This window comes from Petaurus breviceps, unplaced genomic scaffold, assembly GCF_028583685.1.
Source record: "Petaurus breviceps papuanus isolate PSGF00001 unplaced genomic scaffold, PetGlider_PUasm1.0 188, whole genome shotgun sequence".
NCBI classification, from domain to species: Eukaryota; Metazoa; Chordata; class Mammalia; order Diprotodontia; family Petauridae; genus Petaurus; species Petaurus breviceps.
The window spans coordinates 2,287,928-2,308,015 of NW_027185804.1; the positions used below are offsets into that span (position 1 = coordinate 2,287,928).

General features: G+C 42.2%; 1 protein-coding gene across 4 annotated transcripts in view; it reads right to left on the bottom strand.

Annotated features, from left to right (window-relative positions):
• Positions 1-20,088, bottom strand: part of INSC (INSC spindle orientation adaptor protein) — a 174,540-nt gene that overhangs the window by 81,525 nt on the left and 72,927 nt on the right. For all 4 annotated transcript variants that reach the window (XM_069091146.1, XM_069091147.1, XM_069091144.1 and 1 more), the window contains exons 3-5: positions 7,286-7,631; positions 4,660-4,712; positions 4,139-4,262 (exon numbers count right to left, since the gene is read on the bottom strand). In XM_069091146.1, coding sequence (XP_068947247.1) covers positions 4,139-4,262; positions 4,660-4,712; positions 7,286-7,631 — 523 coding nt within the window. The remainder of the gene's footprint in view (positions 1-4,138; positions 4,263-4,659; positions 4,713-7,285; positions 7,632-20,088) is intronic.

The window sequence follows — 20,088 nt, forward strand, 5'->3', positions numbered from 1 at the left end:
TAAAGCAGACAACTTTTTCCTTCTTCACTCCTCTGCAACATTAGACACTATTACCCATCCCTTCTCTATTCCTCTCTCTTTCTCAGTTCCTCTCTTTCTCTCTCCCTCTCTCTCTGTCTCCCTCGTTTCTCTCTCCTTTCTCTTTTCTCTCTTTCTCTCTCTGTTTTTATCTCTCTCTCTTCCCCTTTCTTTCTTCTCTGCTTCTTCTTTTCTCTGTCTCTGTGTCTTTCTCTCTTCTTTCTCTCCCTCTCTTTCTCTTTTCTCTGTCTCTCCTCTCTCTCTCCCTCCCCCCCCTTGCCCCTCATTTCATCATCTACCATGGTGTCAATATATCTCTATATAGCTGACTCCCAAGTCTATACATCCAGCCCTAGCCTCTCTCTTGAGTTTCAGTCCTGTACTACTCCCTTTTGGACATTTCCAATTGGTTGTCTTGTAAATATCTCAAAATCAGCATGTGCAAAACTTATCTTCCTCTGTAATCATCCTTCTTCCCAACCCACTTCTCCTTAAAACTTTCTATTTCTATTGAAAGCACAAGAAAATAAGAATTAGGGCTTTTAGTCTTTTTTTAGTGTTGGCTAGAATTGTCTTGCCCATTCAGTATGACTTCCCACTCTTATAGTCTAGTCTCCTCTCTACTTTCTTCTCTATTGTTGAATTTAGAGCAAGAAGAGAATTCAAAGGTCACTTGATCTATACCCCTCATTTTACAGGGAGGAAATGAGGCTCCTAGAGGAGAAGGGACTTGACCAAGGTCAAATAAGTAATAAATATCAGTTTAGTTATTCCAACCAAGGTCCTTCAACTTCACATAAGTCATTCTTTCCACCATAGCATGCTTTGTCTAGGCCACTTTATCTCCTCAACTCAATTATATCCTTGTAATTTGTGTGAGAAATTTGATATATCAAGCATTTATTTATCTATGTAACAGGCTACGTGCTAAATGAAAATAGCCCCTGCCCTCAAGAAGCATACATGATACCTAGTAAACACAGTGTGTATACACAGAGAATAAATATTAACTGCATATAAAGTAAATACAAAGTAATTGGAGAAAAACTGCTGATCATTGGGAAGACTATAACTGCTTCCCATAGGAGGTAACCTTAAACTGAACCTTGAATAGAACCAAGAATTGATTCCAAGAGGTGGAAGTGAGGAGATAGAGAATTCCAGAAATAAAAGCCCAAGGAAAGGTGTGGAGGCTGGAGATGGGATATCATGCGTGGGAAATGGCAAGTGCGTCAGTTTGGATGGAATAAGGGATGCATGAGAGAAACTAATGGGAAATCAAGCTGGAAAGAGAGAAACCAAAGACCAGGCTATGTTTTTCTTATCCTTCTTTCACTAACTCTGTTTACTTTTCTGTAAAATGAAAGGATTGGAACAAATGGTTTCTGAAAGAACTTCCAGCTCTGCTTGTCTATGGACTCTTTTCCATTGCTCACAGCATCTAAGCTAGACCAGTAATATGGGAATGACTCAAAAAATCTCTGATTGATTGATTGATGAACTCTGAATATCAGATGTGAGCCAGGGACTGATGACTAACAGTGATGTGTCCCCAGCAGCCCCATGGTAGGTGACTCAGCTTGGGCACCCCCAGTGCCTGAGTGTGGTCAGGGTGGAACTGGCTCTCTAGAAGAATGAGCCTCAGAGACCTCACTCACCCATCAAACCTCCACTCATCCCTTTCTCACTTTGCAGGGAATCTGGTTACAAAAACAAACTCGCTAACAAGGAGAGTGGCAAGACTGGAACATATCATTAAGAAAAAGTCAAAAGCAGGGGTGGTTGCTTTTCGAAAGAAAAGGCTCACAGGCTCAAGCTTCATGACCTTGGGTCCTTTCAGGTTCTAGACATTTCTAGGAAATTCTCCTTCTCCAGGTATTCCCTATCTGAGATGCTGAATTCAATTCAACAGACAATTACAAGGTACCTGCTATATATACAAACTACTCTGATATTTAAAACCCTTCACAGTCTGACTCTAAGACGTCTTTCCAGACAGGTTTCCCATCTCCTTCTTCATGGTTTCTCCATTCTGGCCAAACTAGCCTCTTCTCCATACACAGCATTTTATGTCCCACCTCCATGACTTTAGACTAACCTCTCCCAGAGGAATGCACACTCTCTTTCTTCACTTCTACCTCTTAGAATTCCTAACTCTCTCCAAGGCTTAGCTTGTGGGACTTCCTGCAGAAGACCTTTTCTCAATCTCCCTAGTTGTTAGCATGATCACCCTCCCCCCAAAATGACTTTGTACAAATATTATATTTGCTTGTCTATGTTTAGGTTGTTTTCCCCACTAGAACGAAAGCTTTTTGAGAAAAATCCCATGGAACATGGTGGGAGCTGAGCCCGCTTCCTGACCATTTTCCCAAGAATCTTGTGCTTTGACCTCCTGCTAAAGAGTAATCAAAGATTCCTCTATGCCCAAAAGGTTATAAAGATGTGCATGCCCTTTGACCTAACGATATCATTTCCAGGGCTGTATCCCAAAGAGATAATATAAGTGGGAAGAGGACCTGGATGTACAAAAATATTTATAGCCGCTCTTTTTGTGGTGGCGGAGAATTGAAAATCAAGGGGATGCCCTTCAATTGTGGAAAGACTGAACAAGTTGTGGTATATGAATGTAATGGAATACTACTGTGTGCTATAAGAAACGAGGAGCAGACGGACTTCATAATACCCTGGAGAGATTTATGTAAACTGATGCTGAGTGAGGGGAACAGAACCAGGAGAACATTGTACACAATTACAGACACGTCATATCCGTGATGACTGACTTTGATAGACTGGGCTCCCCTCAGCAATGCAAGGTTAGAAGACAGCTCCAAAGGACTCATAATGGAAAAGGGCTATCCACATCCAGAGAAAGAACTACAGAGTCTGAAAGCAGATTGAAGCAAACGACTTGCCCTCTCTCTTTTTCATTTTGTTTCGTTTTGTTTCTTCTTCATTATTCATTCCATTGCTTATAATTCTTCCTTACAACTTGACTAATGTTTAATGTGAAGGTCTATGTAGAAACTATATCAGATTGAATGCTGCCATGGGGGAAGAAGGGGGGAGGAGAGGGAGGGGAAGAAAATTTGGAGCTGAATGTTGTCAACTAAAAGTAAATAAATTTAAAAGAAAAAAAAAGATGACATGGGAGAAGTTCTGGTGAGGTCCCACTGGGTCAGTTTTCATAGCTGATCTACTTTCTGCTAATTGAAATATACAGTTCTCTTTGAAAAGTGTCTTTCCATGTTCTATCCAATGGCACCTATTTTGCTGCTGTGAACATCATGGATTGTCATGAAAGAAAAAAATCATTGATTTTAATAAAGTTTGGATATTTTAAAAGAAACAATCAAAGGTTCCTGATTGCTCCTTTGGGGTTGGGTGGCAAATAGGATTGCCCCATTCAGCAGAATTTAAGAGGAGGGACTTCTCTCTGTGTTTCTTTCTCTTGCTTCCTGTCTTTCTGTCTCTTTCCTCTCTTTTTTCCTTTCCTCTCCCCTCTTCTACTCCCTCTCTTCTGTCTCTTCATTTCTCCTTCCCTCCTCTCTTCTCCTTTCTCCTTCCCTTTCCTCTTCTATCTCCCCCTCTTCTCTCTTCTCCTCTTTTCTCTGCCAAGCACAAGCAGTCACCATGGCTGCCATAGGCTCCACTGGTGGCACCATAATATGATGGTTGTCCGTGTCTTCCCTCTCCTGCTAGGCTAGAAGTTCCTTATGGTAAGGACTCGTCTTCTTTCTTCTTTGTATCATCTCTCTCTGCTTTGTCTTTGTCTCTCTCTCTCCACCTCCAGTATCCAGTAGAAGTCTTTGCAGTTCAAATCAGTTCAGCAAACATTTGTTTGTCAATGAATGAATGAATAAACATTGATTCAGCACCTACTATGTACCACCCATAGTCTCCAGATACCAGGACTACAAAGCATAGCAAGGATTAGATTGGAATCTGCTCCATGATTCCATGGAATCATATGTGAAGATGTGTAACCTGAAGGTGCAGCCTCTCCCTCTGATTTTTATTTCAGTGGGGAGGAATCCTGTCTGGGGAAACAAGATATTTCTGCCAGGACAACTCATCCACCCTTTCTCCCAGTCTGCAGGACCCAGTAAGTATCTGTACTAACCTGTATCTCCTGTGTCAGAGCCAATTCCAGTAGCTGGCTAAAGTATCGGCCCACAGCACTCAGGGTCTCATTCACACAGGGCTTCATGGACTTCAGGGCCTGCTCGTCATCCATGTGGAGACACCTAGAAAACCAGAGGGGCCAAGAGCTGGACCACAGCAACAGGTCCCTCCCTGTCAGGGGTCTCCAGAGGGGCCATAGAAAGTAAGGAGACTGGAGGCGGCTAGGTGGCACAGTGAATAGAGCACTGGCCCTGGAGTCAGGAGGTCCTGAGTTCAAATTTGACCTCAGACACTTAACACAAAAACTAGCCGTGTGACCTTGGGCAAGTCACTGAACCCCAGTTGCCCTCCAAAAAGCAAAAAATTAAAATTTAAAAAAAATTAAAAAAAAAAAAAAGGAGACTGACAGGCTGACAGGTGTGATCATTCAACTGAATGATCATTTAGAAAATGAAAAGGGGATGTATGTTAGCTACTAAAACAGGGAAGGTCAGAGCAAAGGAGGGTGGTAGAACCTACCTCTCAGTGACGGCTGTAAGCTCAGAGCACTTCTCCATTAGGAGCTTCTGAAACTGCAGGACAAAAAACAATAAAGAAAAGGAAAAAAGAAGGGAAAGTACATGATTTTTTTAATGCTGCTGGACCCTTAACTGTAAGAATGATGTTCCAATCAGAGAAGGCTTAGCTGGTAGGTTTCCATCTTTCTGTTCACAGCAGTTTTGATTCCTTTGCTAAAGATCCTGGTAAGGGGTCATGATAAGGGGAATAGGCATGACGCCAACCATGAAGCCCCCCAGGTTGGAAAGTCATGTTGACAAGAGCTGCTGTACACTGCCCTCCCCGCTGGGAAATGGGCAATGCATGTGATGACAGCAGTAAGCTTAGAGGTAAGGCCATAAGCTCATAGTTTTGTTTTTGTGGGGGAAATGATTTGTTTGATTTCTAGTCACAGTTTGTGAATCTGTTGCTGCTCCAAGGCCAGAATTCTTTCCACTAGCAGTATGACTAGCAATAGATTGACAAACTGTGACTAGAAATCAAATAAATCAACGCCTTTATTTTATAGATGATGAAACAGAACAGAGTGTTAAATGAGTTGACCAAATTCACTCACTGAGTTAGTGGCAGAGTGACAATTTGAATCTGAGCTCCAGACTCCCAGTTCAGCGTTCTTTACATTGCATCATGACCATTTCCTGCACTCATCAGACAATTTTCTTTTTATTATGGAAAACACATTCACAGGGAAGTATGCCTATCCCCATTTGGCCCTTATGGAGCATCTCACAAGCCCTTGTTTGAAGTCTATTCCTTTCACAGATGACCAGTTTGGATGCTGAAAGAGGCAAAGTGAACTCTTGTACGTGGAAAAATATGAAATTGAAATGAAAGGATTTAAAGTCTTGCCCTTTGCTTTTTTGGGGGGGGGGGGTGGAAGACAAGGCAATTGGGGTTAAGTGACTTGCCCAAGGTCACACAGCTAGTAAGTGTTAAGTGTCTGAGGCCGGATTTGAACTCAGGTCCTCCTGACTCCAGGGCCAGTGCTCTATTCACTATGCCACCTAGCTGCCCCGGTCTTGCCCTTTTAATATGTGAAAAGTTTGGTTGTGAAAAGAGACAGGAAAAGAACTTTTGTTTACAAAAGTTTTTTTAATATCCAAGTGTCAATGAAATTTTCAGATAAAATGTGACAGGATAGGTTATAAGACCAAGTGGAGAACCTGGAAGACCTGACTGAGAACAAAGAAAAAACAGAGGGTGCAAGGCATTGCAGTCTCTCAGCTCATTTGAAAAAACTATTTTTCAAGTTTGAGAGGTTTAATTTCACAATATAATAAATCAAATAGCTCTTTAGGGACCATAGGGCAACTGAATTAGGACTCTTGGTTTCATAACTAATAGAATCATGAGTTTTGTGAGTTTTACCTCTTGAAGTAAACAGAAGAAGAAAGGCAAGTTTTGCCTTAAGAAATTTAAAGCAGAACAATATAGCATCTCCATTGAAGAACTGGCTGGGCTTGTCTGCATTGCCTAGATTGTGGATCTAAGTTGCTTTGCAGTTCTCTAGGGAGATTCTTTGTAATTATAGTAGTGTACCATTTTAAGGGTGATTGTGAATTAAAACAGCTTGTCAGTGCTTTTATAATATGAAATCAGAAAAGCATATCTGTCCAGCAGAAAAGTAGTGAGGACTAGAAGGGAAGCAGTTAGCAGAGAAGATAATTTAATTGGTACATATTATTTCTGAAGCGATTAGTCCAAGACCTGCAGTCCAAAGTAATAAACTACCTCAAACATATGCATAGTCCTCACTCATGTGATTGTGTTAGGTTTCTGTAACCTTGTTTCCATTCTCCCCCATATATACTATGTGCATTGGTGGGAAGGTGGAACTGAGGTTTATGGATTAACTGTGATGTATTGATTAGGGGCAGCTAGATGGCACAGTGGCCACAGAACTGATCTTGAATCAGGAAGGTCCTGAGTTTAAATCTGCTCTCAGACACTAGTGTTATGATCCTAGGCAAGTCACTTAACCCTATTTGCCTTGGTTTCCTCATCTATAAAATGAGCTGGAGAAGGAAATGGCAAAACACTCCAGTATCTTTGCCAAGAAAACCTCAAATAGGGTCACAACTGAACAAAAAAAAATTGATTAATCCTTCATTGCCTTATATTAACAGTTTTAATGTATTATTTATTGTTGCTTTTGCCTTATTGTTAAGTAATTATTTTATGTTTAAGAGTTTATGGTGCCATCATTGTAACAGAATGATTTTGTATAATTTGGAAGTAGCTTTTGAACTACAGTGGCAGGTTGGAAGAGTATATATGAATGTATGTATATGCATATATATACATATATTGTGTGTATACACACACCTATATACACATATGTCCTCTCTTCAAAAGGGCTGTCCTTAACACCCTGAGAGAGGTGGTGATCCTGAGAACCCAGATCTGTCAATGTGAACCAGTGTGTGTGTGGTGTCCTGTCTAGAAATGGTAACATACATTATTGGCATGCACACAGGTGACCTCATGTATCCATTACATTGGTAATTTTAAACCATTCCTCTCCCCCAGCCCCAAAGCATCTGCCCTCCCAGTTCCTCTGCCTAATCTCAATACCCAAGGCACTGACCTGCTCCATCTCCTCTGAGGTCCCTCTGCTGAAGACGCTGTACTCATTGATCATGGAGCGCGCGTGACAGGTCAGCCGGACGCTCAGACTGTGCACCCGCCCCCACCGTTCCCGGTCCAACTTCTGCCCGATCCTGCCCAGCTCAGTGCTAATGATCCAGGCCCGCTTCAACAGCAGCTGCAGGTGGTCACAGGGCCCATGCTGCGAGGAGGGAATCAGCTCACTCTGGGCATCATCCTCTAGGCTAATGGGCTTTGACTGGAGGATGCACATGCACTCACAATCTGTCATCAACTTGAGGTCTTCCATCCATCGCTGCACAGAGTCCACCTGAATCAGGGGCAACCTGAAGAGGAGGCAGCATCAAGAGACTCATTCATTGAACTAGGGAGAGGAACAGCATGGAGTTAATCAGCCTTTGAAACAGTAGAACAACACCAAAGGAGTCACCAAAAGCATGAAAATACCACCAACATCCAGTCTAAACTTTTCGAGTTATGACACTGGAATCATCATATGTAAGAAACAAATTTCCTCCAGGAAATGGAAACTTGAAGTGGGTCTTGAAAAACAGGAAAGATTCAGGCGCCTAGGGGAGTCATGGTAGGGGCGTTGCATGGGTAGAGTGCATCACAGGTGACCCAGTCGGGAAGGGGTTCTAGATTCCACACTTTCCCTCTTTCTCTAAGACTCTCTCCCCTCTATCTACCCTAGCTCTCAAATTACTTCAGTCCATGCCAGCGCCATATTTAGTTGTATGGAACATGGGAATCTCCTCTACCTCAATTATAATCATCTTTGGCCATTTTTTTTTCAAAAGACTTTCTCTCTATCATATTGGACCTTCACATTGACCTTAGAAGGTGGATAGGGCAAAGTGATATGATCCCCATTTTCCATAGAAAGAAACCAAGGCCCTGAGGGACCAGAACAGATTTGCTCAAAGTAACAAATACAGTGACAAGTCCAAGAAATCAAACTTATGTGTCTTGTCTCTTAGGTCAGGGTCCTGAATTAGTTGCCACTGGTGTTCGCTGTCTCCCTATTGACCCAACTGTTTAGAAAACAAAAACAAATGACTAAGTCAAAGGGTCCCATAGGCTTAAAAGGAAATTGAGAAAGAGAGAGAGAGAGAGAGAGAGAGAGAGAGAGAGAGAGAGAGAGAGACAGAGAGAGAGAGAGAGAGAGGGGGGGGAAGGGAAGAGACAAAGGAGAGAGAGGGATGGGGGCGGGGCAGGGAATGAACAGTCATGTGGCCAAATAAGATAGGAGAAAGGAAGAATTTCAGAGGACACACCAGTATCCGAATCTATCTGGATGATAGAGGCATCCCCTCACCCAAGGCCCAATTTGACTAGCCAAGCTTCCTTGCTCAATGGAATATTCATAAGCTGTCCAGTGCCTCTTCTTGCCTCCAGCTGGGCTGTCCTTTCTCTCAGCAGTCAGACGAGGTCCTGGGTGGAGTCCTACCCTGAGCCCTAGAATATTCTTCCCCAGTCCTTGGCCAGTTGGGAGAAAAAGGCTCTCTCCTATCTGACCCCCCAGGTCCCTCCTCTGGTCTTAAGTCTGTCCTTAAAGACCCTGAGAAAATAACTATCTTACATAAGCAAAAAACTATGAAACCTGAGTATCAATTAATGGGTCCTATAGCTAAATATACAGAAGTGAAATCTTAAATATAAAAACAAATTAATAGACATTTACTGAGAACCTACTTTGCACAAGACCAATATTTGTGCTTAGTGGATACAATGACACAGCAAACTCATCTCCTGGCCCCAAGAAACTTACTATCTAGAAGAACCAAGACAAAAACATTTTTGCCACAGTATTGGATATGGTTCCAAGGGAGCAGGCTAAAGGTTGATAGCACCACCTTTCAGGGGTCGCTAAGTGAAACATTTGGATAATTTTCTTGCCCCTGCTGCTGGATGCCAGGGGTATAATGGAAGTTGAAAGGAATCCATATACCTCCTTTGCCTTCTGGGAGCTCTCAGTCATTCAAATCCCTAGAAATTCTAACTTGTCCCCTGGCGCATCTGACTTGCCTGAAACAGTTTCACTAGGCCACTGTGAAGACTGAATCTAACTTTTGGGGAGCAAATGTATAGAAGCAGAAAAGGGTAATTATTATTGTTAATTACATTCAAATGGCTCTTTAAATCTTGCAAAGCAATTTTACAAATATCATCTTACCAGATTGCTTACCATCTTGGGGTGGTGGAGGTAGGGAAGGAAGGAGTGATAGAATTTGGAACCAAAACTTTTTTTAAAGTTTAAAAATTATTTTAACATGTTATTGGGGGGGAAATAAAATACATTAAAAACAAATATTATCTCATTTTATCCTTCCAACAACTCGAGGAGGTAGGAGCTACTATTATCTGCATTAAATATGAAGAAACTGAGGTGGATAGAAGTTACATGACTTATGCAGGGTCATGTAGTTAAAATGTCAAAGTCTAGATTTGAACTCAGGACTTCTAAAGTCCAAATCCAGCATCTCATCCACTGTGCCACCTACCAAAGAATAGTAAAGATTCCTCTTAAATTCGAGCATGGACTATGTGTATCGAATAAAACTGGAAAGGAGAAAGCTGTCAAATCATAGAAGCCTGGAATGACTGACTAAACACCTTGTACTTCAGCCCATCCTACAGATGATAGACAACCTCTGGAGGCCTTGGATTAAGGGAGTGACACTGAAAAGACCATGCATAAGCAATCATTACTTCAGCAGAGTTTGAAGGGTGAATTGAAGAAGAGAGAGATTGAGGGGGGAGGAGGGGAGAGGTAGTGCAATTTAATCCAAGAAAGTTCATCCACATGGGTATATGGTCAGATGGTCACAGGGCCACAGTTTTAAAGCTAGAAGAAAACCTAAAAGATGTCATTTTACAGATGAGGAGACTGAGGAAAGAAACTTTCCCATGTGCCCAAGGTCAAAGCTTCCTGACTCCACTACCCTATGTGGCCTCTGGTGTCAGAGGAAGGACCTAGTATTCTATCTTGGACTCGAATTTTCTCAACTTATTTTCTCAACTGGTCTTATTAGCCATCACTTCCTGCTCTTGTCCCTAGGAACAACATAGGATTTAGAGTAAGGAAGGCCATTAGAGATCATCAAATCCAGGGCCTCCCCCATATACAAGGGAATATAGACCTAGAGTGCTAAAGTGATTTGCCTAATACTACAGATTATAGCAATACCACTGCTGGATCTATATCCCAAAGAGATAACAAAAATGGGAAAAGGACCCACATGTACAAAAATATTTATAGCAGTTCTCCTTGTGATGGCAAAGAAATAGAAATTGAGGGGATGCCCATTGATTCAGGAATGATTAAACAAGTTGTGGTATATGAATGTAATGGAATATACTATTGTGCTATAAGAAATGATGAACACATGGATTTCAGAAAAACGTGGAAAGACTAACATGAACTGATGCTGAGTGAAGTGTGCAGAACCAGGAGAACATTGTAACACTAACAGCAAGACTGTGCAATGACCAACTTTGATAGACTTAGCCCTTCTCAGTCATGCAAGGATCTAAGCCAACTCCAGAAAACTCATGATGGAAAATGCTGTCCACATCCAGAGAAAGAACTATGGAGCCTGAATGCAGATCGAAGCCGACTATTTTCTCTTTTTATGTTTTTATTTCTTCTTTCTCATGGATTTTCCCTTTTGTTCTGATTCTTCTTTCACAACATGACTAATGTAGAAATATGTTTAATATGATTGTACATATATAACCTATATCAGATTTCAAGCTGTCTTGGGGAGGGGGACGAGGAAGAAGGGAAAAATTTAGAGCTCACAATCTTACAAAAGTGAATGTTGAAAACTAAAAGTAAATAGTTTTTAAAAATTTATCATAGATTATATTTGGCAGAGGCAGGATCTGAATCCAGGTCTTCAGACTCCAAAGCCAGTGCTGTCTCTAACCCATCACACTCTGGCATCCCCCAGCCTCAGGGCTTCCTCCAAAGCTAAAGCAACACAGTTCAGAGTCATTGACCCTGCGGCATAAACTCCAGAAACTCATCCTTCTGTTAAAAGCCCAGAACATCTGCCAGCTGTGCTGGGAAGAACAGCCCCCTGGGGCCTGGACTGGAAGCTATAGCAACATTGTATCCCTTGGAAACCAGCCTCTCACCCATCCCCCAGCCTCAGTGTAGCCGCCTCTCAGCAATCATGGACAGAATCAAAAACCTCCTGCTGTGCCCCCTGGAACCTTTTATTAAACCAGTGATGAAGATTGCAACTGAGAGCCCTGCCCTGCTCCCAAGTCTCTCTTCCCCTGACATCTGAGCTAAAGTGCCAGCAATCACAATCCCTGGTAGCTGTGATGGAACCACAGACTGTCGCTGCTAACAGAGAAACCATTCAAGTCTAACCTCCTCATTTTAGAAATAGAGAAACTGAGCCCCAGAGAAAAGGCAAATAATTGCCTAAAATCACAGTCCATGAGGGGTGGGACCAAGACTAGAATTTGGATGTCCTCATTCAGAGAGAGACAGATGGATAGATTAACACACATATACACACAGAAATAGAGATCAGGGGAGGGGGGAGGGAGAGAGAAAAAGAGAGAAACTGAGAAAGAGAGAGGGAGGGAGGGAGGGAGGAAGGAAGAAAGAGAGAGAAAGAAAGAAAGAAAGAAAGAAAGAAAGAAAGAAAGAAAGAAAGAAAGAAAGAAAGGAAGAAAGGAAGAAAGGAAGAAAGAAAGAAAGAAAGAAAGAAAGAAAGAAAGAAAGAAAGAGAAAGAAAGAAAGAGAGAGAGAGAAAGAAAGAGAGAGAGAGAAAGAAAGAAAGAGAGAGAAAGAAAGAAAGAAAGAAAGAAAGAAAGAAAGAAAGAAAGAAAGAAAGAAAGAAAGAAAGAAAGAAAGAAAGAAAGAAAGAAAGAAAGGAAGGAAGGAAGGAAGAAAGAAAGAAAGAGAAAGAAAGAAAGAGGGGGAAAGAGAGAAAGGAGAGACAGAAACAATTTAAGAAAGAATTAAAGCACTTACTATATGCTAGGCACTATGATAAATGTTAGGGCTACAAATATAAGCAAAAAAAGATAACCCCTACTTCAAGGAGTTTATATTCTAAGATGTGAGGGTAACACTTAGAGAAGAGCTGGAAAGGAGATGGGGGATACCTTTTGAGGGCTGGGGTGGAGGGAAGGCTACTGGAGAGAAGGGAAAGTTCGGAGAGTGAGGGGCAGAACTGAGAGTGAGGTGGACATGACCTGGGTGCTTGATGAAATGCTGCTCTTGCTTGGCCAGACTCTCCAATTAATCAGAAGAGAGGGCAGCAGGGTGGAAGTATCTCCAGAGAGACGGGAAACACAAGAAAGTGGAAGTTTCATATGACCTTGGACTTGATTTGTCTTTTGTAGGTCAGAGTCTTAATTTATACAATCAAAGTCTCTTCTCTGAATTTTGAGCTCCCAGGGGCTGGCTGCTCTGAGTCAGGGTCTCCTACCTGCCTTCCTGTCCCATCAATCATATACCCTTTTGGCTGTAGCATCAGATCTTCCCTAGGTATATTTGCATTTCAGAAACAACTCCTGGTACTTCTGACTACAACTTTTTTTTTTTACTTTTTTGATCTTATACTAGTGCCTTGTCACAAACAACTCCATCTTCCCAACTGAGTGTTTCCTACCAATCCACAATTATCTTATCTCACAGTAGTCTTCAGTCAATGAGAACTCATAATGACTCAATGGAAAATTGACTGGACCCAGATGCAGAGGATCTGGGTTCACATAGTGCATCTGACCCTTAGTCCCTCTGGGACCTTGAGTAAGTCTTTTCCCTTCTCATGGCCTCTGGTCCCTCCTCTGTAAAATGAGTGGGGCTGATCTAAAGCAGGGCTTCTTCAACTTTTTCCACTTGTGACCCCTTTTCAGCAGCATTTGTCGGCATTGTGTGGCCTGGGGACATGCACAGTGCAAAGCGCCTATGCTTTGTGTTCAGAACCAAGCCCAAAGTAAAGTTGTGAGATACAACATGGTCAAGAGCTGCCAGAAACACCTCGGATTCAATAAGTGTTTGATTTTTAATTAATTTTTGGTTCAGAAACCTTTTATTGTTGCCAAATTTTTCACCCTCCCACCATAAGGGGTTGGGACCCACAGTTTAAGAAGCAGTGGTCTAAAGGATATCGAATGGTTTCAGGTGGAAGGAATCACTAATGGATTTACAAGTTCCCCAAAACCTGGGAGGAGAGGAACTGTCTGTCACCCACTAACTAGCAGGCCAGTGATCTCTCTCAGGCACAAACCCTACCGGTAACAAGGCAGACCAGCTGATACCAGACCTAATGGCAGACAAGTCCTGTTCTGGGCCAGCTGAGCCTATGGAGAAGGGTGGCAGAGGCCACTTTCCACAGCAAAAAATCTCAGAGGCAATTAATGGGCCTCCATCAAGCCGGGAAGCAATCATCACTAATCATCACCAGCTGATTCACTAAGGAGCTGTGGTGGGGACCTCATTCATCTGCCTAGGAGGTGTGATCACAGCTCCCGGTAGAACAGTGAAAGGAACGTTCACAGAGCTGCCTCAGGGCTTTTGTCCAAGGGGGAGTGATTTCTCTGGGTGACCGTTTTGGAGGCAGTATTGAAATGAGGAAAGACATCCTTCTAATGGGGTTGGGTGTGTGCTGACTGGAAAAAAAGTAGGATTGCTGCCTTTTCCTTTGAAAAGGTACTCAAAGAAATTTCAATATCTAAAAGTAATTTAAGGAGAGGGGAAAAAAAGAAGTCTCTGGTGCCCAATAAGCACCAAGAAAATATCCGTGGCTAAAGGGTTGGGGGGAGGGGGCAGGAAAGAGATCCTGAAAGGAAGATAGTGAAAGGCTATAAGATTCTTGCAATGTTACCCAGGTCCAACCCAGAAGATATTGGCAGCTCTCAATATGTGTGTGTGTGTGTCTATCTGTGTGTGTCTGTGTCTGTGTGTCTGTGTGTCTGTGTGTATCTGTGTCTGTGTGTGTCTGTATCCTCCACTATGGCTTCACTCACCTTCTTTATAACTGAGAACAAAATACCCTTTCGGGACCACTGCTCCCCTTTCCCTATTAGACATAAACACCTTGAGAGCAAAGGATTATTTTCTCTTCTGTATCTGTATCACCAGAACCTACCAAGTGGTAGGTACCACACCTAGCTGGCAATCACTTAAAGACTTTTTCCTTCGTTTAACCTTGGTATTCTCTTCTCATTAGCTTCCTACAGAGTCATGCCCAGATCTACCCACAGCTTCCTGGTTTGCCAGGGTATAAAGTTACAGATGACACATGTTCTTCCAAAAGCACCTTCCTGGAGAGCTCAGAGATGTCCCAGGCAAAGGCATCCCCTCACCACCACCACCCTAGCATTTATAGACCAAGCAAATCACTTAAGGAGGAGACATAAAAACGAGGCCTATTTCTTAGAAAAAGGCAGTAACCTTTTAAAAAGGTTGTATAGATCCTAGACACCACATACCTTCCTTAGGGAGGGAATGGACCGTATTCTTCCCTTCTGGCTCTCCTCACTATCGGTAAATGATGGGTGTGGGGGTGGGCACAAACCGAACTTACAGACATCCCTCTAACCTGTGTGTACATTCTTATCAATAAGGATGTCAGGGAACATTGTTGGGATAGATAAAATCAGCTCAGTGCCTGTGGAGAGATCCCCTGATGCCTCTGTTTAAAATCCTTGCTGTGGCATGTAGAAATGTCTTTTTAAATTAGAATCATAGACTGTTAAAGCTGGAAAGGATCTTCCTATCTCATCCAATCTTTTCCCATTTAACAGTTGGGGAAACCAAGGCTCAGAGAAGTTAAAAAATTTGTTTAAAGTTAGTGACTTCATCAGTGCTAGACTTTATGTCTCCTGGGTCCTAGACTGTGTGAAACACACAAAAGCGTTCACTCATGCTCTCTCTCTCTCTCTCTCTCTCTCTCTCTCTATAGATATATATATATATATATATATATATATATATATATATATAATCTCCCCCTCTCTCTGTATCTCTCTCTTGCATTAATGTATATATACAAGCCATGTATACTCACACATGCATATCTGCATATATATCACTAATACACACATGTAGACAACATATTACATAGAAAATACATAGACAGACAATATAATAACATACAGAAGTCAGAAAGTAACTGAAAACATGATTTGGTGGGAAGAGCAATGGGGTTCAAGTCAGAAAACCCGGGTTGGGATCTGAGCTCTGAAACTGCCCACCTATGACTGCAGCTCCTTGAGGGCAAGGACTACCTTTTGCCCTTCCTTCCCACTTCGCACAGTGCCTGGAATACAACAGGCATTTAATAAATGCTTGTCAGGGCAGCTAGGTGGCACAATGAGTAGAGAGCACCGGACCTGGAGTCAGGAGGACCTGAATTCAAATTTGACCTCAGACACCTAACACTTAACTAGCTGTGCAACCTTGGGCAAGTCACTTAACCCCAGTTGCCCTGCCTTCTCCCCTCCAAAAAAGACCTGAAAAAAAACCAAAAACAATAAATGCTTGTCAATCCCCTTTGGCTATGTAATCTTGGTTGGACATTTTGCTACCACTCCCTAGGACTCTGTTTCCCTATCTGCAAATGAGACATACAGACTAGGGGACTGTAGAATCTCAGATTTAAGGGACCTTAGAGGTCATCTCCAGGAAGTGATTTATCCAAAGTCATCCAGGTAGAAAATGATGGAGCCAGGAATTAAATCAATGTCCTCTGACTTCAAATCCAGCATTCCTTCTATCAAACTATCGAAAAGTCTTCCCTTCTTTCTTTTTCTTACCCTTTTGGGGGTGGGGGCCGGCTAGGGGAGAGAACATGACTAACACAAAAATTCATATTGAGTAGCTATATGTATCTGTAATAGATTGTGTTTTTCTTACCTTCTCATTAGAGGGGGGAAGGTGAAGAGGAGGAGAATTTGGAACTTAAAGAATAAAAAAGTATTCTAAGAAAGAGAGGGAGGAGGAGGGGAAAGGGAGGAGAGAGAGAGAGAGAGAGAGAGAGAGAGAGAGAGAGAGAGAGAGAGGGAGGGAGGGAGAGGAAGAACCCAATAAGACAAACAAAAATAATATGGTTCTTTCATTTCTGAATCCTATGATCCCAGGTGCTTAAGTCCCCCCAACTAGGTTGTAAGCCTGTGAGAAGTAGTAAGAGACAGAGATTGGCTTCAGTAAATGGGGTACCCCTACGCCATGGCAAAAATATTTCAATGTATGTCTGGCTCCTTCCCAGACTATAAACTGAACCAAGATCTCAAGGAAGTTCTACACTCTGTGGCCCCCTTGAAGGGAAGGCCAGAGAACAGTAACATAGCTACTTCTGTCATTTTTCCTTCTTTATGGATGATCAAACTCAAACCAAATTAGAAAAAGACCTCCAAGCATTCCCACACACAGATATAAACATTCTAAAGCAGAGAAAAAAATCTAAGAATAATAGATTTAGAAATGGGAAATAACTTAAAATTCATCTAATCCAGCCTCCTTGATTTTACAAATGAGGAAACTGAGGCCCAACAGTGTAGTATAGAGAATAAAGTGCTGGGCTTAAAGTCAGGAAGATCTGAGTTCAAATCTCACCTCTGATTCTTATTAGCTGTGTGACCTCAGATAAGTCACTTAACCTCAATTTCCTCTTTAGTGAAAAATAAAAGGGGGGAGGGGAGGGTTGGATTAGATGGTCTCTACAGTCCCTCCAAGCTCCAAATCTATAATCAATAATGTTAAGTAACTTGCACAGGGGCCACCATATCATGCTGCCACATTTCATTTCTGGGTTCCTAGAGCCATGAGCCACTGTGTGCATCCAGTAACAACCTTGAAAGACTCTACTGGCCCACTGTCTTGTTTAGATTTCATTGAATGCAGCTGTTTTATACATCCTCCGATAGAAGGGGGAAGTTTCCATAAACCAGCCCGATCCCCTTTTTACTAGCTCAAATGGCTGCTTTTGCTAGCCAAAAAAAAAAAAAAAAAATGTGTGTGTGTGTGTGTGTGTGTGAGTCTTCGTGCCTACGGGCCTGTAGGCACTCACCCTCACCCACCACCTTCTGAGCCTCTTCTTAACCCACCTGGGGCCTTCCTTCCCACTGCATTCCAGGAGAGTTGGCCGTGTTATATGGAGTTCTAAAATGTTTAATTGTGTTTTGCAATGTTTAGTTCACTTAGCTGTGAAGTGTGTGGTCATTTCCTCTTCACTCGTCTCCTTGCATTAACAAGCACAATTCCATTTTCAAAAGGTCGACCTGTATCTCAGAAAATTAGCAGTACTGATTTCTCAATTATCATGCTGCCACCTCCAAATGGCTATTTGAAAAACCAGAAAGGGAGGAGGCATTCATCAGCCCAAAATAACCACTGGTTGTTCTCAACTGTCCATTACCCATAATGACCAGAATTCAACAGATAATCAATCCATTTCCACCATCTCTGCTCCTTGTTCCTTGTTCCCCTTCACCTTAGGAACTCCAACAGGATTCTATATTTTTTCCATTATCAAAAAGAAAGGGAAAAGCATTTTCTAAAAAGTAAATTCTTTGGGCCTTGATTCCCTTCTTATGTTGTCAGAAAGTATGGCACCAAGTCAAGGATCACCACGGGACAAAGCTGGACAGAAGAGGAAAAGGGAATCTAGATTTAAGTTCTAAAGAATCTGACATTTTATTCCAAATTTTAAGTAGGGGTATGACTTCAGATGCATGTCTTCCTATCTCTGGGTCTCTCCTTATCTGTAAGTGAATATGGAAGCTTCTTGAGGGTAGTTCATTCCCAATTCCTAGTATAATGCCCAATGCACAATAGGTGTTTAATAAATGCTTGTTGAATTAAATCTGTACACCCTCCTTACCTCTAAATTATAGCATCCTAAGACGGCTGGACCATTAGACAGGAGATCTTTGACAGATATTGGGGGTCATGATAAGGAGGTCAACTAGGGATTGGTACACAGGCATCCTCAGTCTAGCTGGGGTATTAGGCTCTAGAGCCTGAGGACAGGAGCAGCAGGGAAGAGTAGGTCCAAATAGATATGGCAAACCTAAGTATTAAGATATTCAGGAAAGCTTAGGAAGTACTAGCAGATGGTCATCTTGATTAGAGGGAAGAGAATGGGGATATAATAATATAGCTAATAATAGCTAACATTTATTAAGCCATTACTAAGTACCAGGCATTGTGCTAAGTGCTTTACAATTATTGTCACCTTTGATCCTCACCACAAGTCTTGGAGGTAGATACAGACCTTTACCACCGACTCAGACAACCAGGTGTTCCTGAGATTGAAGTCACATTTAACATTGATGCAAATGGCATCCTTGGTGTGTCTGCTGCGGATAAGAGTATAGGTAAGGAGAGTAAAATCACCATCACCAATGACAAAGGTCATCTGATCAAAGAAGACATTGAGTTTAGGATACTGGGGACTAAGAAATACAAAGCTGAAGATGAGAAGCAGAGAGACAAGGTGTCTTTCTCTTGAATCTTAAGCTTTCATCATGGAAGCTACAGTAGAGGATGAGAAACTCCAAGAAAAAATAGGCAATGAATACAAACAGAAGATCCTTTGTAATTTTCATTACAAATGTAATGAAAGAATCAACTGGCTAGGTAAGAACCAGACCGCTGAGTAGGAATAATCTGAGCATCAGAAGAAAGAGTTGGCAGCTAGATGGTGTAATGAATAAAGCACCAGGCCTGGAGTTGGAAAAATCTGAGTTCAAATCCAGCCTCAGACACTTACTAGTTGTGTAAGCCTAGGTAGGTCATATAACCCCTATTTGCCTCAGTTCCTCATCTGTAAAATGGGGACACATTGGAGAAGGAAATGGGAAAGCACTCCAAGAATGTTCGCCTGTGGACAAAGTCCATGGGACCAAGTAGAGCTGGACGTGAATAAATGAACAGCAACCAGAGTGGACAGGGCATGCCTGGGAGAGTTTCTAGGGGGTGGAACAGTGCCATCTGGAGATGTTTCTTTGGGAGGCCAACTAAATGAACCAGAAGAAAGAGTTTTCCACACAGCTTTCCAAAAACTGAAGGACTCAAATTTGTAACCAAGGCAGTAGTGGTTTAAAATGAGCAGTTAAACCACTGTGTAAATCTGGGCACTTTAAATGCCTGAATGTGTGCAAAGGGAGAGAAGTGAACAACATTGCAATTTTATCAGTTATGTAAATAAGTAAAACTGCAATTCTCATCATGGAGAATAAAATATTTTAAACTGGCACCATAAAAAAAAAATTTCCTTGCTCACACAAGGAAGAAACAAGGCCCCATGTTCCCCATACAACTTCCCCATCCTCCCTGCCCCCCAACACATGCCCTCTTTGACCACCACCCCCTCCCCAGCAGCCAGTCTAATTCAGGTCAATGGCTGCCATGACGCCACATAATAAGCTACTACTCTTAATTTCAGTCTAGGGATGCTATCTCGTTAGGCTTTTGATTATGCCCATCTTTGAATGTTGGATAATCGCCTGCCATGCCTGACCTGCCTCTATTAGCCTCCTCATTACCTGGGACTGCTCTTGGTTTTATTGAATTTACAAACAGATCCCCCACTCCTACCCCAAATCAAGTGCCTAGGAAATGGGGAAAATGGTCCCTCAGGGCTGTCCTGAGGTGCACCCTGGCTTCCACACATGGTTGAATTCATTTTCTACAGGCTGGAACTTGAAGATGCTTTTTTGTTTTGTAAGTAGAATAAGGGCCTTGAGGCCAGAGAAGACGTCCTGAGCTGGTGGTCCATCCATAGCAGCAGGGAGGAGAGAGAGAGA